The sequence below is a fragment of the Hoplias malabaricus genome, chromosome 12 (assembly GCF_029633855.1).
Source record: "Hoplias malabaricus isolate fHopMal1 chromosome 12, fHopMal1.hap1, whole genome shotgun sequence".
Taxonomy (NCBI): Eukaryota; Metazoa; Chordata; class Actinopteri; order Characiformes; family Erythrinidae; genus Hoplias; species Hoplias malabaricus.
Window position 1 is genome coordinate 30974138 of NC_089811.1, and position 25689 is coordinate 30999826.

Here is a 25689-nt window from a genome sequence, read left to right on the forward strand (position 1 = left end):
AGTGTTCTGTTGTCCAATGTATCCATGTTTCTGTGTGTTTTTAAAAATAATTTACCTTGGATCACATTATTCATTACAAAATGAATAAGATAGTTAGCAATGAAATGTGCAAAAACCAGCATCTGTAATTGCATGTTCTTGACTGACCTACCTCAGTACCGATCTGTCTCTTATTGAAATTGTACGAGGCATCATGAAGATGAGAATTAAACAATGGCAACCACAGAACGAGCAAAAATTCCACTTTCAAAACTTCAACAATTAGTATCTTCAATTCCCAAATTATTACACAGTGTAATTAACAGTAAAGCTAATTAAAACATGCCTTTGTCCCAGACTATGTTGAAGGCCTCACTTTCTAAATTGTTTTATTTAACAAATATAATTAAGTTTGTCATTTACAGCACTGAATATATAATGTCATTTTGAGAAGTGGCCTAACTTTTCTGGAAATAGTTTCCCAACTTTTGTGGAGATGGTTTGTATGTCAATGCAACAATTACCTTGTTCATGATTTCAGCATTGGTTTTAGCCAAGACCATGCCCATGTCTTCAGTTGTGCATGTGAATGTGAATTTACTTGGGTGCTGACGATACAGTTTCTCACTCAGAACTTGTCCAGCTTTCTTCACTTTCTCTACCTCAAGTGAACCAATGGGGACCCATCCCAAGCCCTGCAGCCATTTCAGATCAGCCTTATACACAGCCTGTAAAATATAAAACAGCAAAAATCAACTGATTGGCAACCATTTGTTGGAAAATTGGATATAAATTGGTGGTTCAAAGAAAGAAAAACAGAAAGAAAAAGAAACTTACATCACTCTGGAGGTCATAGGTCTGTCTGGCCTTGACAACATCGCTGGAGTCTGGCAGGCAGGTCCAGTTGTGGAGGTATGTTCTGTAGTGTGTATCATTGACTTGGATCTGGTTCTTCTTTGCCAGCTCAAATGCCAGCATGTCCACTGGGAGATTGAACTTTGTCTTTGACTTGTTGAAGTCTTTCTTGTAGAGGGCATCACTAGCGATCTTAGCTGAGTTCAAGGCCAGCATGAGCAGTGGGTCATCCTGGATGCTTCGTGCTCCAATGTGATGGCCAACTTGCTTACGATATCCAGCCTTGTATTTGTACTATAAAAATTTTTAAAAAGTATGGTTTACTGAAATAACATAGGAAGGTTGACTGGTATCTGTTCAATGAATAAAAACTTACATCACTAGCAATGTCCCGGGAAGCTTTTGCAGCAATAACGGAAATGGCATCACCACGTAGGTCATAGCCCTTCTTCTTAGCCAGTTCATTGTCAAGTTTGTACTGTTTCTAGAAAAATGCAATGACAATGTAGAATTTCAGCAGGATGTCGCTCATACTACCATCAAGGTATAACATTATTTTGGGTTTGAGAAACAGCAGGTTTAGAAAGTAAAGATCACTGACCTCACTGTAAATTATTTTATTTTGCCTTGCATGAGCCACCTCCATTGCATCTGGCATCATGTGAATCTTGGTTTTATCATTCTCCCAAGCTTGGGTATAACTTTTCTGTGAGAAAATAGCACATTTCATACACAAAGGCATTTAAATGTTCTTTATATTAATCAAAGAACTTGAAACATGTTCACCCCCCCCCCCCCCCAAAATAAATAAATAAATAAATAAATAAATAAATAAATAAATAAATAATAAATAAAAATTAACTGAAACAAAGATTACCTTATTCATGATATCATTATTGGCTTTAGCCAAGGCCATGCCCATGTCTTCAGTTGTGCATGTGAACTTGAAGTTGCTTGGGTGCTGACGATACAGTTTTTCACTCAGAACTTGTCCAGCTTTCTTCACTTTCTCTACTTCAAGTGAACCAATGGGGACCCATCCAAGGCCTTGCAGCCATTTCAGATCAGCCTTATACACAGCCTGTACAATGATGGTTATAAAGAAACCAATAATTAAATTGTAAAGAACACATTAAATGTGTGAAAAAGGTTTTAGCATAAGCAGCATTCCAAATGTAAAACTTACATCACTCTGGAGGTCATAAGTCTGTCTGGCCTTGACAACATCGCTGGAGTCTGGCAGGCAGGTCCAGTTGTGGAGGTATGTTCTGTAGTGTGCATCATTGACTTGGATCTGGTTCTTCTTTGCCAACTCAAATGCCAGCATGTCCACTGGGAGATTGAACTTTGTCTTTGACTTGTTGAAGTCTTTCTTATAGAGGGCATCACTAGCGATCTTAGCTGAGTTCAAGGCCAGCATGAGCAGTGGGTCATCCTGAATGCTTCGTGCTCCAATGTGATGGCCAACTTGCTTACGATATCCAGCCTTGTATTTGTACTATCCAACAAACATTTAATTAATTTTGTGCACATTCAAATGAATGAATACAATAACACAAACAAATCAGGTCCTGCTGCCAGTATAAAACAACTTACATCACTAGCGATGGCTGTGGATGCTTTAGCTGCTTGAACAGAAACAGCATCACCACGCAAGTCATAGCCTTTCTTCTTTGCCATTTCATAGGCAAGTTTATATAATTTCTAAAAACAAACAAAACCACATCATGATAATATTCTTATATTTGTGTAATAAATACATTCTTGAATATACAAAAGTCACAAGATACTAATTACTAACCTCACTGTAGTTAACTCTATTCTGACGTGCAAGAATCACTTCCATTGCATCTGGCATGATGTGGACTGATGTTTTGTCTTTTTCCCAGGCGTCAGTATAGCTTTTCTGTAAAAGAAATATTCTGGTGAAATTTTCAGTATGATGTAAAACACTAACAAAAATATAAGGATATTTTGTGAAACCATAACATAGAAGTCAGCAAAGTACCAAATTAAGTGTCTTTGGAGACTAAATGAATTACCTTGTTTTTAATCTGATTGTTAACTGAAGCTAGAACCAGATCCATGGAAGACATGTCTTTGGTGAACTTGTAGTTACTGGGATGTGTGCGATACAGATGTTCACTGCCAATCCGACTAGCAGTCTTTGCTTTCTCTACGTCCAATGAACCAATGGGAACCCATCCAACTCCTTTCATGTAGCTATTGTATTCGCTTTTATAGATGTTCTGAGAAAACAAACGTTTTTCAAATATAAATTAAACACAATTTTTTTCATTCTGACTATTGATTTTCTTCAAAATCTGAGTGAACTCACATCGCTAGCGATCATCTGCATGTTTCGAGCCAGTTCAAGGTTCATGGCATCTGGCAAAACTTTGTAGTAAGAAATGCGCTGTTTATATCCAGCATTTGTTTGAGCAGCAGTAGCCTGCTTAGCCTGAACAATACTCCACATGTCCACAGGGGAATGGTACTTCAGCTTAGATTTGTGATAATCCTTCTTATACAGCTTGTCACTTTGAATCTTGGCCACGTTCATGTAATGCACCAGCAAGGGGTCATCTTGAAGACTACGGAAGCCAACATGGCGGCCTCTAGACTTTATGTATTCCAGTTTATACTTGTACTGTAAAATGTAAAACATAAAAATGTTTAAAAAATGTACTGGCTATAATGTGCTATTCAGAGACAGCCATAATTATTAAAACTACTCACATCACTGGCAATGCGTGTTGAGGATTTGGCTGCAACGACGGCTACGGCATCTGCTCTGAGGTCATAACCCTTCTTCTTTGCAGCCTCCATCCCAGCTTTGTAGGCTTTCTAAAATGAAATACAATGTTGACCAAGAATATGTTACAAAATGCCATACCTTCCTTATGATATAAATTAGTGTCAAAACATCTGTGAGGATCTGAGGTTATAACACACAACTGAAAAATAATTACTCACATAGGACAGAACAATAAAAAATGTAGACCTACTTCACTCATTATTACTGCATTAGCCTTTGCCAGAAGAATCTCTGGGCTGTCAGGCATAACATGGACTTTAAGCTTGTCCTGGTCCCAAGCAGCTGTGTATGCTTGCTGCAGGACAAAACAAACAAAAATTAATACAGAAATTAATGACCAAACAGTTATTGGAATATGTAACTGATCGTTTTGATAAGTGCATCTGGCTACCTTGTTCATTATCTGGTTGTTCGCAGCAGCTAGGGTCAGGTCCATGGAGTCCATGTGTTTGTGGAAGGTGTATTTGGAGGGGTGACTGCGATATTTCTTCTCACTCAGTATATTTCCTCCAAGCTTTGCAGTTTCCACTGATAATGAACCAATGGGAACCCACCCAAGGCCTTTCATATAAGCATTGTAGTCAGCCTTGTACTCAACCTATACATTTTAAGATTGAACAACAAGATGTAAACTGAACAGCAAGATGAGATAAACAATTATCAAGCTTATGCTAATATACTGCACATCTACTGTGCATAGTTAATAAAGGAAGTAAACTTGACTTACATCACTTGAGCTGGTATTCATGGTGCGAGCTAACTCCAGCTGCATGGCGTCTGGAAGAAGTGTGTAGTGATGGAACGCCTGCTTGTAGCCTGCATATGTCTGAGCTTTGGACGTTTGCTTGGCCTGCACAATACTTAACATGTCCACAGGAGTGTGGTACTTCAGTTTAGCCTTGTGGTAGTCCTTCTTGTAATTCCTGTCACTCTGAATCTTTGCAACATTCATGTAGTGCACCAGCAGTGGGTCGTCCTGGAGACTGCGGAAGCCGACATGGTGGCCTTTGGCCTTCTCATAAGCCAGCTTGTACATATACTACAATATTGATAGATTGATTTAATCAGTAACATGGAACTTTGTACTACACAACAATGTTTTTGTCCAAAAACATAAACAAGACTTTATATATGTAACAAGAATAAAAGCACAGTTAAACATACATTACTGGCTATGTTCCTTCCTAATTTGGCAGCTTGGATTGACACAGCATCTGCTTTGAGGTCATAACCCTTTTTGTACATTTCCTCAAGGCCAGCCTTGTAGAGTTTCTGAAAATGTACAAAAAATGTCAGACAGACCAAGAACATATTATAATATAAACCAAAACAAATGCACGATTCATAGCTTTCGATAACACCTAAGAAAAAAAATAGTAAATATTAAAATGCCTGTCTTAGCGTTCCTATACATTACAAAATCTGATTATATTACCTTACCTGGCTATTATTAACCGCATTGGCCTTGGCAAGAAGGATTTCAGGGCTGTCAGGCATCACATGAATTTTGAGTTTGTCTTTGTCCCATGCAGCAGTATATGCTTGCTACAATACAACAGAAAATATTGGTTCTTTTAGAGTCATAAAAGCTTATCTCCTGTAATCACACAGTCACACATTGAACTAGGAATTACTTTATTCATGATCTGGTTGTTTGCAGCAGCTAGGGTCAGGTCCATGGAGTCCATGTGTTTGTGGAAGGTGTATTTGGAGGGGTGACTGCGATATTTCTTCTCACTCATTATATTTCCTCCAACCTTCGCAGTTTCCACTGATAATGACCCAATGGGAACCCAACCAAGGCCTTTCATGTAGGCATTGTAGTCAGCCTTGTACTCAACCTGTAAAGAGATTGACATGAAAAACAGTTTTTAAGCCTACAAATATTCATATACAGGTGCTGGTTATAAAATTTGAATATCATGAAAAAGTTGATTTATTTCAGTAATGTGTAGCCTACAGAACTAGACTGAGAGACCATTTAAAGGCCTTTGCTGGTGTTTTGAGTTAATTTGCTGATTAGAGTGTGGCACCAGGTGTCTTCAATATTGAACCTTTTCACAATATTCTAATTTTCTGAGATACTGAATTTGGGGTTTTCATTAGTTGTCAGTTATAATCATCAAATTAAAAGAAACACTTGAAATATATCAGTTTCTGTGTAATGAATGAGTATAATATACAAGTTTAACTTTTTGTTTGGAATTACTGAAATAAATTAACTTTTTCAGGGCATTCTAATTTTATTACCAGCACCTGTAGTACACACAGTTAATAAAGGAAGTAAACTTGACTTACATCACTTGAGCTGGTATTCATGGTGCGAGCTAACTCCAGCTGCATTGCATCTGGAAGAAGTGTGTAGTGATGGAACGCCTGCTTGTAGCCTGCAAATGTCTGAGCTTTGGACGTTTGCTTGGCCTGCACAATACTTAACATGTCCACAGGAGTGTGGTACTTCAGTTTAGCCTTGTGATAATCCTTCTTATAATTCCTGTCACTCTGAATCTTTGCAACATTCATATAGTGCACCAGCAGTGGGTCGTCCTGGAGACTGCGGAAGCCAACATGGTGGCCTTTGGCCTTCTCATACTCTTTCTTGTACTGGAACTGTGGACAAAGCAATTTGAAGATAATGATAAAATAATTATACATTATAATACATGATTATTATAATATTCAGGAATTTCTTTTTCATATGGCAAGCTAATTATTCAACTTCAGACATAGAAAGATCATTCTTATTAACTCACATTACTAGCAATATGTCTTCCTTTTTTGGCAGCAACTATAGGAATAGCATCAGCTTTCATATCATAGCCTTTGGCAATGTCTGTAAGCCACTGTGATTTGTATTGTTTCTGTTAAAAGAGAGAATAATATGTTAACATCCAAAATGTGCTTTTACAAAACAGCTTTGAGTTAACAGGCTTAATGTTAACATGTTTATTTAAAAATAAAAAGACACACACTTAACACACAGCCAACCCCTCCGTCAAAGAAACAAACAAACAAACAAACAAACCAGAAAAAAACAATAACAACAACCCCAGCTTACAAAATGATCTATCAGACAGAGCCTTTACTCAAATGTCATGAAAAATATCTGTTTGAGAATGCGATAAGCAGGTCAAATATTCTAGAGACTCAGGCTCAAAACAGCTATACACCAACTAGTTATAGAGGGTTTTTTGTCGGTTATCCATTGTAATAAAATAAATTGGCTTGCGCAGAGTTTAGGTCAAGTTTCTCATAAATTTCCGATAATTTTACGGTTAAACTTTTGGCTTATTTTCTACTAAGCATAAAAAATATAATTTAGAAATATCTGAACAAATAAAGCTTGCAGTGATCATGTAATTTACCTCACTAATAGTATGGGCATTGTACTTGGCCTGCTGAAACTGTGGGCTGTCTGCTGGCAAGTGGTACGTGTGCATGAACTTCTCTCCAGAAGCTTTATAAGCAGCCTGTAACAGAAGATAAACCACAGAAGTAGTTGGAGAATTGTAGTTTAAAGTTGGATGTGTTAGTTGCGTTATATTGGTCATTTCTGGAGCTTACTTACAGGATTTGTCTGCTTAGAGTTATTCATGGCTAGCACCATGTTCATCTGGTCTGTCAGACTGGTGAACTTCAATGTGCTGGGATGGGTTCTGTAGGACTTTTCATCCAGAGCAGCTTTGGCAGTCTTGGCCTTCTCTACATCAATAGAACCAATAGGAACCCAGCCTGCTCCTTTGTAGACGTAATTGTACTCTGACTTGTAGGCATTCTGAGAAAATAAGAAGCAGGTACATGAAATAAGCTTTTCGATATATCAGAATGTTTCAGGAAGATAGATGAAATAACGTGTATTCGCCTTACATCACTCTGAATCTCCATCATTGTCCGAGCAAGCCCAATATGCATGGCGTCTGGAAGAAGTGTGTAGTGATGGATAGGCTGCTTGTAGCCTGCAAAAGTCTGCACTTTGGATGCTTGCTTGGCTTGTACAACACTCAGCATGTCCACTGGAGTGTGGTACTTCAGTTTAGCCTTGTGATAGTCCTTCTTGTAGTTCTTGTCACTCTGCATCTTTGCCACATTCATGTAGTGCACAAGCAGTGGGTCATCCTGGAGACTACGGAAGCCAACATGGTGGCCTTTGGCCTTCTGGTATGCAAGCTTATACTTGAACTGCAAAACAATCACAATTTAATATGATCAAATTTCAACTGCATTTTGTCTTAAACACACATGTTAACAGAAAGGTGTAGCTACTAACATCACTGGCAATGTCTCTTGAAGACTTGGCAGCAACAACTGGAATTGCATCCTGCTTCATGTGGTGTCCTTTTAGAATATCCTGCTTGTGTGCATATGTGTAGAAGCTCTGCAGAAAAACAGTTTCACTAGTTGGAAAAGAGATTTTTTCATTTCTTTAAATATTAATATTCAGATGCAAAATTATTCTTCTTCTTACCTTGCTGACATTGGCAGCATTAAATTTAGCTTGCAGAAGCTCTGGTGTGTCAGCAGGCAGATGGTAGGTGTGCATGAATTTTTCTCCACTGGCTTTGTAGAGTCTCTGTAAAAAAGGGCCAAATATTATTCCTTCAAAAATATATTTCAGAAATCTTATACTACTTCCATACTACTTCTTATCTTGTGGTTATTGTAAAATACACAAAAGGAACAGAAAAGCCTATCTATTACATACATCACTCAGCTGTTGAGCGTTCACTTTCGACTGCTGCATGACTGGACTGTCTACGACGCTTGTGAACTTGATGGTATCTGGGTGCTGCCTGTACTTCTTTTCATCCAGAGCACGGGCTGCAGTCTTCGCCTTCTCTACATCCAATGAGCCAATGGGAACCCAGCCAATTCCTTTTACACAGTTTTCGTAATCCGACTTGTAGTTGTACTAGTTAAAAATGTGATAAGGGTATGTGTGAGAACTCTGAACAAACAAATTGTATCCTAAATAACATTATGTTGCTCCTTCACACAGGTTAAATTTAATTTCTTTTCAATGTATAACACTTGATATATAAGCTATGAGAAACAGTCAGGAGAACTACAATTTTCTTACATCACTAGAGATGTCATTCATTGTTCGGGCCAAAGCCAGGTGCATGGCATCTGGAAGAAGTGTGTAGTGATGGATAGGCTGCTTGTAGCCTGCAAATGTCTGAATTGTAGACGCGTGTTTAGCATGTGCAACACTCAGCATGTCCACTGGAGTGTGGTACTTTAGTTTAGCCTTGTGATAGTCCTTCTTGTAGTTCTTGTCACTCTGAATCTTTGCCACATTCATATAGTGAACCAGCAATGGGTCGTCCTGGAGACTGCGGAAACCAACATGGTGGCCCCTAGCCTTGATATACTCTTTCTTGTACTGCACCTAAAGGGGAAAAAAATTAATCATTGTTTATTGTTTGATTCTTTGTTTTCCATGATGGCAATGTTTAGTTTGATTGTCCACTGTGGGGAAGAAAAACACTTACATCACTGGCTGCATGCCTTGCTGCTTTAGCTGCACGAACAGCAACTGCATCAGGTTTCAGATCATACCCCTTTGAAATGATATCTTCCCATCCGGTCTTGTAATTTTTCTGAAAATCAATATATTGAATAAACAAATCTTAGAACAAATGTTCTAAGCCTAATTAGTAGAATAAATCTGAATAAATGAAATGAAATTAGACATCCCCATTTTCCATTGTAGTATTGTTTACATACATTGCTGATATTGTAGGCATTGCATCTGGCCTGAAGGAGCTCTGGAATATCAGGTGGCAGGGAGTATTTTTGATGGACAGCCTCAAGCCCCTTTTTGTAATGCAGCTGCAAAGAACAAAACACACAACAATGTTGTTAGTTTACTGTATATATATTATATATTATATAAGGAGAATCTGTTTATGTCTGCAGCATACTGAGGCAATATGACACAATTTAAATGACAAAGTGTATATGTGTGGAGTGCAAGTCCAGGAGAAAGACAACATATTCTTACATCACTCCTGATGACCTGGTTGACCTTAGCCTGCAGCATGACGGGATGGTCATCAATAGAAGTGAATGGCACTGTATCTGGGTGTTGTCTATATTTTTTCTGGAGTAAAGAACAACAAATGACCATAGGTAAAGTGCAAAATATGATGTCTAAGAAAAGCAAAATGTATTTGAACATTTTAAGTATTTGCATTTTATATTTAATAATATAATTTTTCATTATTAATAATATTACTATTATTATCTTATATAGGATCATATTTACGTTTCCCTTCTTATGTTTCTTTTTTTGGACCATATACAGCACTAATTAGGGAATTTAATCTCTGTTGTTTTTTTTTTTACTGCTTCATAATGATCCTTACATGTTATTTGCATGTACTGTACAAAAAATAAGTGCACTGTCATGTTTCCTGCTAGACAGGTGAAACGATCATGTCTGTAAGCCTGAGTGTTTGCCGTCTGTACTGACAAGGAATGTTTTTCCATTCAACCTGTAAAACACATGACTCTACCTCATTTAGGATGTCTCCAGCTTTCTTTGCTTTTTCCACATCCAATGATCCATAAGGTACCCAAGGGGTTCCTTTTGTGTAAGAGTTGTAGTCTGACTTATAATCATTCTGCAGTTGGCAAGAAGAAAAACAAAATTATTAATGATCGTGAAAATTGTGAAAAGGAATGACATATTGCTAGAAAAAATGGCATGCCTCTTCAATAAGAATTGGAGTAAATACCATGAAGCTTTCCTACGTGTGTGGTTCAGTGTAACCAAACTGGGTAAGGGTATGGTGTGAACACTTACATCACTCTGAAGGGTATTGGCTTTCTTTGCCAGTTCCAGTGCGATGCTGTCAGGTGGTAAGAAGTAGCGGTTGGGGATGTTTTTGTAGCCAGACATGCTAGCAATAGCCTGAGATTTCTTTGCTAATGTGACGAGCATCATGTCCAGGGGAGCATGGTACTTGGTCTTCATCTTTTCATAGTCTTTTTTATACTCACGCTATAGAGAAATTTATTTGTGTTAATAATGTTACAGAATGAGTAAAACAGTTTATGATATACCACTCATTATGTGTTTAGCTGCACATTTACCTCACTCTGAATCTTAGCAACATGGACAGAGTGCATAATCTTTGGGTCATCCTTAATACTAAGAGCACCAACCATGTGTCCTTTGGCCTTCTCATAATCCTTCTTGTATTTAACCTATTGGACACAAGGCAAATCCTCACACAATGAACATTAAAAAAATATATTATATTAAGTGCATGAGCAATTGAGATGTTTTCACTTACATCACTGGCAATGTTTGTATGGGCACGGGCTGCAAGGATGGAAATAGCATCGCCCTTCACTTCAAACTTTTTCGCTTTTGTCTTTTCCCAGTCAAACTTATAACATGTCTGCAAAAAATAATTTGGTAGAAAAAGGGGATATCAACTTTAGATTTCAAATGTACATTTAAACTCAGAATGCAAAATTCAAAGTAGTACTTACATCACTAAGGTTATAAGCGTTAACTCTGGACTGAATGAAGAATGGATCATCAGGAGGTAGGTAACACTTGAACTTCTCCTTTTCGTAATTTGCCTTGTAGTTCAGCTGAAAAACAATAATAAATTAGATTGAATCCGTTATATGCATTATGTATTACATAATGAATAATGAAAAATTAAATATATTTATAGTTAATAATTAAGCAGTTATTATAGATATTTAGATGAAATACTATATTAAGATTCTTCATGTATACCAGGCTATTAAAGGTACCTTCCAAATCTTGATGAAGACATAAAATAAATTAAATTACTTGAATCAAAGAGTGGAACAGCTGTTTTGATTTTTGAGTATTTTAAAAATGCATTCTGTTTTTAATATCTATGTCTTTTGTGTCATTCTTCCTTTTTTATAAAACCATATCATAATTTTCAGAAAGAAAGAATAAGACACAGGATGCACAGAGAAGGACATGGATGTAGAAATGCTAATTTCCAGATGTTAAATTTAGCGTACTGAATACAAACCCCTAATAATATTTTAGATATTTATATTTACAATATCACCACAGGGCATAGGCTTATTTTTAGCCTGGAGATTTAGGAGATACGTACATCACTCAGTTGCTTGGCATTGATGGTGGCTTGTACTTGGACAGGTGAGTCTGTTACTTGTGTGAACTTGACTTTGTCTGGATGTTGCCGATATGCTTTCTATAAAGAGAAATGCAAATGCAAAAAAAAGTGACGAAAACTAACGAAAAGCTAAAAGTATCTGCCATTCAAGGAATACATCTCATTTGTCAATTTGACAATTTTATATGTTATATGTAATTTTTATAAACATTATTAACAAGTAAACTCACATCTTTACAGTATTCCACTTTTTTCATAGCTTCGTATTCAGGCGTGATTGTTTGAGGAAAGTAGCACCTTGCCTTCATATCATCATAATCGGCTTTATATTGTTTCTAAAAAAGATCAGAGGCAATGTATGTATTGAGAGGAGGAAGAGATTTAAATGCACATATAGAACACAAACTCATTTATGATCGCATATATGCAAAAATTCACTTACATCATTCTTTAATTCCTCCACATTCTTGCAGTGAAGCATGTATACATCTTCGTAACTGCCAATATAGTGACCTTTCACCTCGTTGTCATACTTCTCTTTATAGTTTCTCTTTAGAGAGAAATAATCCAAAACACATGCGATATATGTCATTAAACTCATTGGATATCTTTTGACAGAGCTTCATACAGCAATATGTCACTTACATCGCTAAACTTTTTGAGAACGTTGTCCATCTGGAACTTGGGGGTTTCACAGTAATTAATGCTGGATCCTCTTGATTTTTCATAGTTAGCCTTGTAAACTTTCTAAAACAAAATGCAAGAAAGACAGATGTTAGCAATACATGACAAAAAATAATAATGAATATAGAATAGAGAAACAGAAGTAGAACACATTCATGCTCAATACCAATTAGACCCAGTTTGTTTTGGTTACTGTGCCTTATAATTTAATGCATTTTAACGGAGTGTAAATAACTTAAGGCTTTGAGCCTGACATTCAGAATGGTCACCAATCTTTCAGGTGAACAATATGTGATTATTTAATATAATTCATCAGGGATAAATGTAAAAAAAAATCTAATAAGATTTAATAATATTATTTAGTTCTACCCTGTAACTTTAAAAATTAATCTTTAAAGAAAACACGAGACACTAAGGCAAAGTGACTGATTAGTGCAACATGCTGGATAATACTCCAACTGGTGGTTTGTGGACAATGAGCTTAAATTGTACCAAAACCAAAACAAGTATTCAGGGTTGTAATCAAATTCATTCAAAATCATGACATAATCAAATAATAAAGCATGCTTCTCTAGAACACAGAACCTATTTCTCTAATTACTTAAATAGTTACAGATTTATTACAAACAGAAAGAAATGCTTTAGCTTTCTACTGGACCATACATCACTCAAGATGGTGCCAGCGTATCTCAGTTGTCTCAGGAGGGGATTGTCCGTAGCAGGGAGAATGTTGTAATCTGACGTTGCTTTTGTCTTTTCATAGTCCTTCTTGTATTTAACCTAAAAGTGTAAAAGAGAAAGAATCCATAAATTGGTGTAAAAGGAATGCCATTGTGTTGATCATATGAAATATATACATATATTAATATATGAAAACTGTCTGCCAGTCACTAAAGCCTAATCCCTAGCTCACTTTAACTCTTGCTAATAAGTTAAACACACAAGAAAAAAACACAAAGTTTAACACTCACCGAGCTTGCAATTTCTCCAGACTTTTTGTTTGTAGCGTATGTGGGAGTGTCTGTTTGCATGAAATAAATTTGGTCTTTCATTTCTTCAAAAGCAGCAGTATATTTTTTCTGGGGAAACAGTCGGTGATTGGAAAAGGAAAGGTGATATGAGTGAATAAATATACCCTTTCATAATGGAATTATTAATGCCTTAATTTAATTTGAATGAGGTGTAAGGTCTACTGAAATATTTTCTTCAAAAAGTGTCTCCAGATGTGTGTTCACCACTTACTTCGCTCAAGTTATCCATGACCATCTTTCCAACTGCAACGTCAAAATAAGGAGTTTCACACCACTTGCCCTTGACATTCTTGTTATAGTCCTCATGATACTTCAGCTGCAAACAACAAAATTATTTATTCTTAAACTATTATTCATTCTTTATTTATTATAAAAATACAGGAGACATCTTGGGTTTTTTTTCTCTACTATAGTAAAAGGAAACTAAAGGTGGGGCTTTGTGTAACATTGTCAGTTTCAATAACCATCCCAGTACATTTTAACATATACTGCAGGACACCAAAAGCTAAGTAAAAATCAGTCATTTTTAATGAGTATCAAAATAAAATCAGCAGACTCAAAAGGATCAAAAGGATCATAAATTGCTGATGTGCTTAGACATATGGTACATTGTATTCTATGAAACATACATTACAGATTGGATCATAAAGAGAAATATGTATTAGCAGAAACACTAATGTGCCTTATAATTGCTGTATATATGTACAAAGTTGCTATGTGCCTATATTCTCTCAGCAGTGGTGTTTAATTGGCTGTGCTCCTGTGTCAGAGACATCAAAGGAAACATTGCCCAGTAGCAACATAAATAAAAAGAAAGCTCCCATTTCCAGACAGCAAACATATATCAGTCCACTGGCTTAAAAAGGTCAGTATCCAGCTGACAGTACACCACTGCTGGTCTACCATCGGACTGCTCAGATTAGTGTCCTATGTACAAGATCTAACTAGTTATTAATCTCCTCAAATTGACTTTTATTCAGGAAAATAAACTAATACAAATATTATAAACAACTATGAGAGATACAATAATGAGTAGACCTCATATAAAACAATGAAGCTAAAAATTTACTGCCCAGAAAACGCTGTGCAAAACGTCAATGGACCTACAACTTTGCCCTCAGTGTCAGTCTTCTTGCTATCAGGGCAAGGCTCAATGCCAGTACCCACTAATAATATCAGATGACAGATGGAGGTTAACTCTCTGTCTCCGAAGGTCCAGACAGACACACTGCTAGAGTTTTTTTTTTTTTGGATAGTCCTTCTCTGGAACAATTTAGCAGTCTCTATATATACTACAGTCAAAAAATAGTGAGCTAGGATCTCCACATCTCAGTACCCTGTGCAAGATATTGCAACCATTTTCAAACTTTAATGTAATTTCAATTGAAAAGGCATGTGTTTTACATTTTTTACCAAATTAATATGAGCTTATATACTTACGTCACTACGATTAGCAAAGTTTTTCTTGGCTAGTTCCACGTCTGGGGGTTCAGCCAGGGATGTGTATTTGGCTTTGCGTTCATCATGACCCTTTTTGTATTTGATCTATAAAGAAAGAGGTCAGTAGTCAGAGATGTCCTTAAAATATATTGAGTAAAACTTGATTCACTGCCTAAAAACTTATTTTTCAAGGTAAAAATAAATGTACAAAAGCAATTTTGGAAGGAAGTGTATTATGGGATCTCAGGATACGTGTAAACCTTAATGCAGCTTTTGAGTTTACTATTTTAATTTGAGCTTCCTTCTTTAAGCTAACTTCAACTGTGTGGTCCTCTCTTTTATATATGTGAGGATTTTTCTAAAGCTTACTTCACTAAGATTTTAAGACCTATAGATCTATAAAATAACAATTTTAACACCATATTAATACTTTAAAATATATTAAAATATGAATTTCTAAGTTTGATGTTATATTTTAGTGCCTAAATATTCAAGAAATGATCAGTATACAGTTTAATAATCAAACATTGTACTAAAATGAGCCAAGAAATTGTCTTTGAAGTGTCTTAAAAGCTGACATAAAGTCAGTACATTGACAGTACTAATTACTATTACTTAGTACTTATTCAGCAATATTGTGAGATTACTGTGACAGTATTCATACATCACTGAGGATTTCTTGGGCTTTGGCCACTCGGCGGAGCTCTGGGCTGTCACTGTATGGGTAGTACATGACCTTGTCCTCGTCCCATGCCTCTTTGTATAGTTTCTGATAGAAATAAATATTTAATCAGAAGACATAAAAAGCTTGTAACGGCAGGTTAATAACAAATCAAGGCCATGGAGCTTTAAACAAAAAACTGTTCTTGGGTAGTGGCCTACTTGGCTGTAGTTAGCAGCATTCTTCACAGCCAAAACCAACTCAGGGGCATCAGGAGGCAGCAGATACTTGTCCTTGGTCTCATCCCATTTCTGTCTGTATAAAACCTGAGGAATCACACACACACACACACACACACACACACACACACACACACACACACACACACACACAAATAAATAAATAAATAAATAAATAAATAAATAAAAAGATTCTTATCTGAAAGAGGATATTTTCTAGTATTACTGATTATTATTCTCACTGCAGATAAACCACAGCTATAAACTTCTTAAACATTTGAGTGATTAAGCAGATTAAAATGTCGGTTTCATACGAGTCTGACATACTTTGCTGACAAGCTCAGAGACGTGCTTTGCATGTCCAATCTCACGAGCTTCACCATCGTAAAGGCTGGTGGTCTTAGCCTTGAGACCCTCCATACGATATTTCACCTTAAGTTGAAATGAAAACAGAGTTGTTGAAGGGAATGTGAAAAAGAACATTGTTGTGTTACACAAATATCAACAAAAGTAAGACATTTAAAAATTTACACCAAAAAATGGGGAAGATATATTGTCAGATATATTGCATATGATAGTTCTGTAATTCTCACCTCGCTGAGCTGCTCTTGGGCCTTCTTGATGCGAATCATCTCAGGTGTGTCAGCTGAAATGAGATAGGGTTGTCCCTTGGCTTGTTCATATGCCTCCCTGTACTTATTCTACAAAAATATAAGGCAGGTTCAATTTACAAATTAAACACAATGATATCAACCACTAAGCACAGAGCTGTGCTTTATTTAGTATCACCATACTCTTCATCATCATATTCTTCATCTTCCTCATAATCATCACCATCATTATTATCATTAAATTAACATTATATTCTGCTTAATCCATTCCATTGTTTCATGAAGATGTTAATACTATTACAACAAAGGGAATACATATAAATATTAGCTTAATGATTTTTGACTTTTAGCTGTAATGTTTTTAAACGTTCAGGTATTTAAGAATGACTGATGAACTATTTTCTACCTCTCCACTTAGATTTCCACATTTTAATAAAATCATATTTTGTTTAGCATGCTATAAAATATATGATTATTATTGCAGTTATTATTATTATTTATTAGAAAACAAATTAGAACTTTCATTAAAAAGATATTTTTAATACATACAGGGAATATACAGTACAGACACTAGAAAATGTTTTACATATAAAGCACTTGATGCTATATTTGTGTTCACTCACTCACCTACACACATTTTGCAGGCAAAACAAATCTCCACAATTTGGGGGCAGTGCTTCATATTGATGATATATTGAAAAAAGTTTATTGAATGTTTTGTTATGGGCCAATTACTGACCTATTGTCAGAACATTTGGTAGATTACTTGTTACTCTACAGGTTGGGCCATTTATATGGATACACCTTAATAAAATAGGAATGGTTGGTGATATTAACTTCCTGTTTGTGGCACATTAGTATATGGGAGGGGGAAACTTTTCAAGATGGGTGGTGACCATTGTGGCCATTTTGAAGTCAGCCAATTTGGATCCAACTTTTGTTTTTTTTTTTAATGGGAAGAGGGTCATGTGACACATAAAACTTATTGGGAATTTCACTAGAAAAACAACGGTGTTATTGGTTTTAACGTAACTTTATTCTTTCATGAGTTATTTACAAGTTTCCGACCACTTATAAAATGTGTTCAAAGTGCTGCCCATTGTGTTGGATTGTCAATGCAACCCTCTTCTCCCACTCTTCACACACTGATAGCAACACCGCAGGAGAAATGCTAGCACAGGCTTCCAGTATCTTTAGTTTCAGGTGCTGAACATCTCATATCTTCACAGCATAGACAATTGCCTTCAGATGACTTTTGATGTGTCACATGACCCTCTTCCCATTGAAGAAAACAAAAGTTGGATCCAAAATGGCCAACTTCAAAATGGCCGCCATGGTCACCACCCATCTTGAAAAGTTTCCCCCCTCCCATATACTAATGTGCCACAAACAGGAAGTTAATATCACCAACCATTCCCATTTTATTAAGGTGTAGCCATATAAATGGTCCACCCTGTATAATCAAAGGGACTGCCAACATACACAATGGATAATATTCATTCATTCATTCATTATCTGTAACCGCTTATCCAATTCAGGGTCGCGGTGGGTCCAGAGCCTACCTGGAATCATTGGGCGCAAGGCGGGGATACACCCTGGAGGGGGCACCAGTCCTTCACAGGGCAACACAGACACACACACATTCACTCACACACTCACACCTACGGTCACGTGCAACGTGTGTTTTTGGACTGTGGGAGGAAACCGGAACACCCGGAGAAAACCTACACGGAGAGACACGGGGAGAACACACCAACTCCTCACAGACAGTCACCCGGAGAGCAAATCGAACCCACAACCTCCAGGTCCCTAGAGCTGTGTGACTGCGACACTACCTGCTGCACCACCATGCCGCCCAATGGATAATATATATATATATATATATATTTTATATTTCATTGGGTGTTTCCTTACATGGCTGTACTGGTCAAGCATCTTCTGACTGTGTGCCAGGTAAGGGGTCATGAATTTGGACGTGTCCACTTTCACCTTCTTCCTGACCTTGCGTGTGGGAAGGCCTCCAGGCCCAGCCTGTGAGAAAGAGCCAATGAATAAATGGATTAATTCATTGTAAGATAATGTTAACTGTGTCATGACAGCCATCTTAACAAATCATGAGTACACCTATATGTATTCTGAATATTTTACATTTTTTGACTAATTAAATCTATTCATTTTATTAAATTCATAATATACAATAATTGTACTGATTGTACAATCAAATATAAAATAATTCAGACTTTCTTTAAACACAACTAACTTTGCACTTTTCCGATATTAACCCTACTGATATTTGTATGGGTTAAACATGATGCTAACTAATACATTTTAACAACAAGCAAGATAGATAATCTTTAAAGAACAATCAATCTTGAAAACCTTACCTGGTAGTCAGTACAAACACTAAGATAAGTTAATCTACAGTGCTTGTTAAGTCAGCTTCTTTTTATTTATACTAATACTAGTCAAAGAGCTAATTTGCTTTTTTTAAGACCTTCAACACAGCATGGCAGCAGCATGGATGAAGCTGGATGAAGCTGGAAATAGATTGCATGAGCAAGCCAATGAAAAAGAAATGCTCACATGCATTAAACATTCGCAAAGATTAAAACAAGGTAAAGTCAAACACCACATGCAAAAAAGACAGAAAAGAATAATATTATATCAGCTTGTATATCAGTTGCCTCTAGAATTATTACTTTTGTTGGAAAGATGAGCTTGGCTCATGAGGGAGTATGGGGGCTATTTCATCAGATTCAGGACTGTGGGATGTATAATTTAATATCTAATAAAAAGGTATCAAATAGAGATGTCTCATGGTCCTGTGAATTGTTAAGCAATGCTGTTTGTTTAATAATCCACTCTTTCTCTTAATTTTACAAACGTTTTGCCCCCAGATGAAAGTGACAAAAGTGGAATAACCCCCATGACATGCAAGAACAGACTATGTGGTTTAAGCTGCATCTCTTTCACCAGCGCACCCTGGAAGTAGGCCATTTACCTCTCCTGCCTGAGACTGATGGGAGGTGAAGGTAGTGGTGGTTGTGATGATCGTCGGACCCTCCTCATAATACTACAAATATAGGACAAACTCTAGGCTATCAAACAAAGCTCACAGACACCAGGGACAATGTACAATAATGGATGTGACATTTTCCCAGCTCTGGAGGTCTGACAAAAGCTAAAATATTCTGAACTTCTTATCATATTCAGGTAGATCATATAATGACCATGGTCTTACTTGCATGAGATATATATTGTACCAAGCATATAATTTTAGATGATGTAAAAAAAACATACAAATAATGACAAAATATAAAATGGGATTCATCGTTTTGAGCGTTTTTAATTGTTTTGAAGATTTGCAATGGCATCCTTCTTTTACATGTATTATCAGCCTCGAATACCACATAGGCACACTGTGTAGCTCTACAATTACAGACTTCTTCCATCTGTTCCTTCTGTAACTTTGTTAACCCACTTTCACCCTGTTCTTCATGGTCAGGAGCCCCACATGACAACAAAAAGCCAGGTATTATTTCTGTGGTGGATCAACCTCTGATCAATCTCAAAATTCAGTGACACTGATGATAGTTTGTGTCAGATACAGCACTATTGCTGGAGTTAAACACTGTGTCCACTCACTGTCCACTGTATCAAACACACCTACCTGTCTGAATATCTGTCCACCTTGTAGATGTAACAGAGAGAGTAGCTCCTTTGTTTCTGCACAGTTTTATTGGTCATCATCTAGTTCTCCATCAGTGGACACAGGACGCTCTTGGCTGGATATTTTTGGTTGGTGGACTATTCTCACTCCAGCAGTGACACTGAGATGCTACAAAACTTGCCAGATTCACTTCCAGTACCAGTTCAGCACAAAATAAGTGACAGCTTATGTCAGTAATGAGAGTGAGTCACCACCCAGAAATGTCCTACTCCCTATTGGTCCTGTGTGTGTCCTGACCACTGAAGAACAGGGTAAAAGGGCTGTACCAAAGTATGCAGAGCAACAGATGGCATACAGTCTTTTAATTTGTAGAATGTATTTGTAGATCTATAAAAAGAATCTGTATGATCAGTGGAGCTTATGAAAATTGACCATGAGCATAAAAACAAGAGTTAGCGTTAATGTTATAGTCTTAGGAGTATATAGATAAGGCAATGATTTTTTTTAAATCACTGAACAGTGGTTGCACTGTTCTACAGAGAAGTGATTGTATCTATACTACAGTGACATTGGAATGCATGCACTCCACAGTCAATCAGGCTGCATTATTGTAAAATAACGTCTGTCTATTGTCTACTATGAGAACTGTTTTGGGAAGGATAACTGCCTTGTTGTCTTTGTCTGATTAAAGTATTCCATCCTATAATAGACTGTGTGCTTTGACTGATTGAACCTTCTGCCTGTCAAATGCAGGGAACATCTAAGCACCTAGATGAACTCATATCTATTATTGTTAGTGGCTAAAGTTATAGTCATGGTGACAAACAGAAACAGTGGGTAAGGGAACAGATTCCAGTGAACCCTAAACATATGACTGAACTTAGCATGACACTCATATTTAAGAATGTTACTGGGCCATTATATTTGTATCATGATAGGATTTTTACTGTCTTGTTTGCGAACATTTCTAAAAGGCTAGTGACAATTTTTTTGTATGTTATAGCAACACCAATTATGATTTCAGACTTTATTTTTGGTTAATTAATTCCACAGCTATCAATATCCAAAAGGTAACATTTCTCAGGGCCTTAAAATGCACAGCCTCAATTTCTAAAATAGCTAGACAGCTTTAGTTTGTAACCAGAGCTGGAAAAAGCACACAGGATGAGGAGGCTTCTTCATTCAGACCTATGGGATTGTAGAGATACACAAAACAGCTTCTACAACCCTTAACCTCACCTCATCTATTGCCTTTACCATAGATTCATCCCGTTACTTCCCTTTCAGGTGTCTTTTTCCATGAGAGGTTCACCCCAAAGCATTCTCCTAGTGTGACGTTAATGGTTAGAGGACTGTATGCGTGTGATTTACAGTTCAACCCGTCTCATTTGCCTTCATGCGAGTGTACTGCAGACGTACACTTCTATATTTGTATCTCCTGCTAGAATGACCCCTTTGCAAAGCTGAGAACTACTTTTTCTCCTAATGGGGAAAACAAATCCGAGGCTTGATTGTAATTATCTGATAGTGCAATCAACTACTCAGAAATGTCATCTAGTTTACTGTGATTAAACAACTATGTAAAGAAGATGAAAATATTGAACAAAAAACACAATAAACACCACAACAGCTCATACATTCCATACATCTGATGAAAGAAGCCATTTTGATAAGTATACAAATTATGAATTTTCTATTATTCATTTTGTCTTAGTGAAAGCACAGTGAATAGAACTCAGAATTTCTTGTTCTGATCACCCTTTTCTAGGATAGAAGATGAATCACAGATGGTGATTCAGACAATTTCTGTTGATATGTTATAGGAAAATTAAAAACACTTTGAACCAAAAGGATAAAAATGAAAATACTATATGAAATTTCTTCCCATATGAGAATAAACACCTATACGAGAAATGTGGTAAAATATATAGCTCCAACTTTCATTTTGTTTCACAAGGAAATAATTAATTGTCCACCTTCTGCTTTCACTCCTACATCAAATACTACTAAAATACTGACCATAAATAGCATACAGTCAGATAAAAATACAGCAGTACAAAAATACATGTATGCAAGAACGAGACCATCTACTATTCAACTGTAGCACATTTTCAAACAGTGAAGGTATATTTGTAAAAAATGTTATTTAAATGTTCCAATAGCACAAAAAGAAACTTGAAGGATGTCATATACCATGCTGAACAGAATGTAGTCCCACTGTTAGTATAAAGTTTCCACAGCAAGCGTGAGAATATCATATCTAACAATGGTTACTTCCATTCAGGCTCATTTCCAAGAATGCATCCACATCATCAGCAATTTTCATAAATAACCATAACAAGCATAAATATTCATCATTTTATACATTTTCGGGATAAACCTAGCATATTGCTACTTTGCATGGGGCTTCAGTTAATGCTGTGCATTGTAATTGGTCTAAATCTGACAGAAAAAATATGCAGAAATAATTGTATTTGAGAGGTGATATGAGCTACACTCTTTCAGTATGGATGTAAATTGAAGAGATTTTATATGGGGTAGTTATTTACTGCACTTCTGGGGGGTGCTGAGACCCCCCATCTTACTGTGAGGAGGTCATCTGTAATGAGACCCACTGCTCATCATGGATGCCGGAGCTAAGTGCTGACTGTGGTGATATTGGAATTCACTATTCATAGGGCTTGCCAATGTACATGCAGGTCCAGGGCAAAGACGTGGCCTAAGGGGCACTAAGATGATATATCAGAAACCTGATGTAACTTGAGGAAGAATGAACAACTAGGAGTAGAACAGGTAGCATTGCTTTTACTTGTAGAAGCTGTCAATAACATAGGAACTGCAAATAACTATGTAAACTACAAGAGGTAGTATCTTACCTCTTCCTCATACTCTTCATCAAATTCGTCAGCGTCCATCATGAAATTTTAGTGAGTCTACAGAAGCAGATAAACAACTGTCAGAACACTTCATATCGCCATGTACTTGAAAAAGTGCATTTCATTTTTAAGAAAAAAATAACTAACCACAATAAACCAATAAAACCCTGTGCACAATCGAGAAACAATGTATGAATAAATATTCATCTGTTTTCTAAGACAAATTCAATCTTACCTGACCAGTTAAGGTTCTTGTGGTATTTCCAGTGGCCTTACAGTATAGAAGATGCTCACTTTCCATGTACTAGGATCCCAAACTGATATTCCACTTAGCGTACTCCTGCAAATCTAGACACAGGCAGAGATGTGTCACTATTTACTTTTTCTTGAACTATACACCAAGTTTGTGAGCTAAAGGACAACAGAATAAATCTAAACTGTCTGTGTAAAGTTTTCTGCAGGCCTCTGTTGGTCAGAGGGTTTGACACCCAAGACCCCAGTAGACCCACGGCTCCTGGATGAAGCTTCACAACAGCTGCTCCTAGCTATTTGTCATGTAAGTTAATGCCACAACCTGATTGGCTGTCTTTGTTTAGCTAGCAGAACGGCAATACCTTCTGAGGCTGCAGGTTAAATATAGGACTGCCTAACTAACTAGCCTTTTTTAGCACCCAACTAATAGAACTTTACATGAAAAACACTATTTCCATTCATTGAAAGAATAAAGAAAATGAGGATGTGAGTAAATTCATGTCCGAAGGTGCATCCGTTTGAGTTCCGATTTGCTGATGAACAGATTCCAGAGGCAAGTCCCAGTGTTAAGATATTCACATTTTGGAAATTCTTCTGAAGGTGCCCAGTAACATTAGGCAAAGGAATGCTTCTTCAGACTTTGGCTCAAGGACCAGCCCTCAGCATCAGTTCCATCCAGTGGCAAACACGTAAGAATATCCAAAGAAAGAGGGAGCGAGGGAAAACTGAACTGTTTTTTGGTTGCTTGACTTGTCTTTGCTTACCAGTGGTTTAAAAATTTTAGCGTTTCCCAAGCTGCCAGAGCGTCCCCAACTCTTCCCTCCTGAGAAACGCTGGGTGACAGCTCACAGCTGCAGCTGCACTCCAGTTATCATGTGCCCCCACCAGCCAATCAGGGGGTAGTTTTCTCAGGTTTCATCAGCTAAATATACATTAGTGATGCCTTCAGAAAAGAGCACCTGTTCAGCAAATCCAGTAATACATAACTTTGTAGGAAGAGCAAGGAAAAAATATAACAAATGACTTTGATGGAAATAAAAGGAATTTTATGGAGATAAGAGTTTTGGAACTGTCAGTTTTGGAAGAAGTGGTGTAAGGCTATAAAAATTTTTATCCAATAAGGATTGCCCCCAAAAAAAAAAAAAAAGAAAAACGGTTCAGGCCACTGTTCTGATTATCTTTTTCTCAGTGGTTAATAGCCAGGAGGGACAGCCTCAAACTCCACAGGTCAAAACATGAGGGGCAGCTGGGAATTCATTTAGTGAATCATTTACACAATCACAAATCCATTATTCGGGAGAACACAGTGCAGCATGTTATTTTCAAATAACTTTGCTTCGTATTGTCTTCTTATTTAACAAAGTTGCAGCTCAGAACGGCAGAGCAAGTATTTTTATGAAATAAAATACATTTTCTATATTTTATTACAATAGACATTGTAATTCTTATTTAACCAAATTGACTTCACGAATCATTGAAGGCCTAATGCACATTTTCTTTACCATGACATCTTTCAAATGCCTAGGCAAGAACTTCTTCATTCTTGTTTTATATTTTTTCAGGGAATATTAAGGATTCGCCAAGCCTGCCTAATAATTGTTTAATTTACTCAAAGATACAATGATACTCTAATTTTTCCTAAGAGTCAAATCTATTACTTCATTGCATCTCAAGTAACATTTTAAAAATTGTAATATCTGCATTTCCAGATCAAGAGTCTGCAGATCCCCACGTCCAATTAACACTTCAGCACAGAGCAGGCTGAATGACCGAGACAGCTGTAAGTGTCTGGCTGCTCTTCTGGAGTGCTCTGCCTTTCTCACTGACTCATTCCCCAGAACGCTGTAACATCAGCACACTGAAAGGAGGCAAACTAAAATCACTCTTTATCCCTTGCTTAATGTCAGACCCCTGGATCTGCCTTCGAGCTCAGTGCAAGTTGTAAAACTAAGGTTTCATTTCAAGTCATGACCATCTAAAATGCCCTGGTGATAGCTTTGAATATCACATTCATTCATTCACTGATTGTTTGTAATCACTTATCCAGTTCAGGGTCATAGTGGGTCTGGGGTCCACCCGGAATCACTGGGCACAAGGCAGGAATACACCCTGGAGAGGGTGCCAATCCTTCACAGGGCGACATACACTCACACATTCACTCACGAGTCGTCAGTCCACCTACCAACATGTGTTTTTGGACTATGGGAGGAAACCGGAGCACTCAGAGGAAACCCACACAGACACGGGGAGAACACAACAAGTTCTTCACAGACAGTCGCCCAGAGCGGGACCTCCAGGACCCTGGAGCTGTGTGACTGAGACACTACCTGCTGCACCACCGTGCCGTCCTTTGAATAACACAGTAAAGTGTAAATAAGCAAGTATATTCCTCTCCTCAAATTGTGAAACTTAAACAAATATATGTATTTTCTGTA

General features: G+C 37.0%; 1 protein-coding gene across 1 annotated transcript in view; it reads right to left on the bottom strand.

The window, feature by feature from the left end:
- neb (nebulin) overlaps positions 1–23041 on the bottom strand; it is a 64674-nt gene extending 41633 nt beyond the window's left edge. The window contains exons 1-49 of the mRNA XM_066686065.1: positions 23003–23041; positions 19458–19529; positions 18371–18487; positions 16439–16546; positions 16173–16277; positions 15828–15932; positions 15610–15714; positions 14946–15050; positions 13717–13821; positions 13446–13553; positions 13138–13254; positions 12436–12537; positions 12233–12340; positions 12021–12125; positions 11770–11868; positions 11156–11260; positions 10954–11061; positions 10751–10864; positions 10461–10658; positions 10171–10278; positions 9657–9755; positions 9380–9484; positions 9145–9252; positions 8730–9041; positions 8355–8561; positions 8118–8222; positions 7920–8027; positions 7520–7831; positions 7221–7427; positions 7018–7122; positions 6406–6513; positions 5951–6262; positions 5287–5493; positions 5093–5197; positions 4817–4924; positions 4380–4691; positions 4044–4250; positions 3843–3947; positions 3574–3681; positions 3173–3484; positions 2877–3083; positions 2636–2740; positions 2431–2538; positions 2021–2332; positions 1712–1915; positions 1436–1540; positions 1211–1318; positions 817–1128; positions 504–707 (exon numbers count right to left, since the gene is read on the bottom strand). Of these exons, the coding sequence (XP_066542162.1) occupies positions 504–707; positions 817–1128; positions 1211–1318; positions 1436–1540; positions 1712–1915; positions 2021–2332; positions 2431–2538; positions 2636–2740; positions 2877–3083; positions 3173–3484; positions 3574–3681; positions 3843–3947; positions 4044–4250; positions 4380–4691; positions 4817–4924; positions 5093–5197; positions 5287–5493; positions 5951–6262; positions 6406–6513; positions 7018–7122; positions 7221–7427; positions 7520–7831; positions 7920–8027; positions 8118–8222; positions 8355–8561; positions 8730–9041; positions 9145–9252; positions 9380–9484; positions 9657–9755; positions 10171–10278; positions 10461–10658; positions 10751–10864; positions 10954–11061; positions 11156–11260; positions 11770–11868; positions 12021–12125; positions 12233–12340; positions 12436–12537; positions 13138–13254; positions 13446–13553; positions 13717–13821; positions 14946–15050; positions 15610–15714; positions 15828–15932; positions 16173–16277; positions 16439–16546; positions 18371–18487; positions 19458–19529; positions 23003–23041 (7350 nt within the window). The remainder of the gene's footprint in view (positions 1–503; positions 708–816; positions 1129–1210; positions 1319–1435; positions 1541–1711; positions 1916–2020; positions 2333–2430; positions 2539–2635; positions 2741–2876; positions 3084–3172; positions 3485–3573; positions 3682–3842; positions 3948–4043; positions 4251–4379; positions 4692–4816; positions 4925–5092; positions 5198–5286; positions 5494–5950; positions 6263–6405; positions 6514–7017; positions 7123–7220; positions 7428–7519; positions 7832–7919; positions 8028–8117; positions 8223–8354; positions 8562–8729; positions 9042–9144; positions 9253–9379; positions 9485–9656; positions 9756–10170; positions 10279–10460; positions 10659–10750; positions 10865–10953; positions 11062–11155; positions 11261–11769; positions 11869–12020; positions 12126–12232; positions 12341–12435; positions 12538–13137; positions 13255–13445; positions 13554–13716; positions 13822–14945; positions 15051–15609; positions 15715–15827; positions 15933–16172; positions 16278–16438; positions 16547–18370; positions 18488–19457; positions 19530–23002) is intronic.
- Between the last annotated feature and the right edge of the window lie 2648 nt (positions 23042–25689).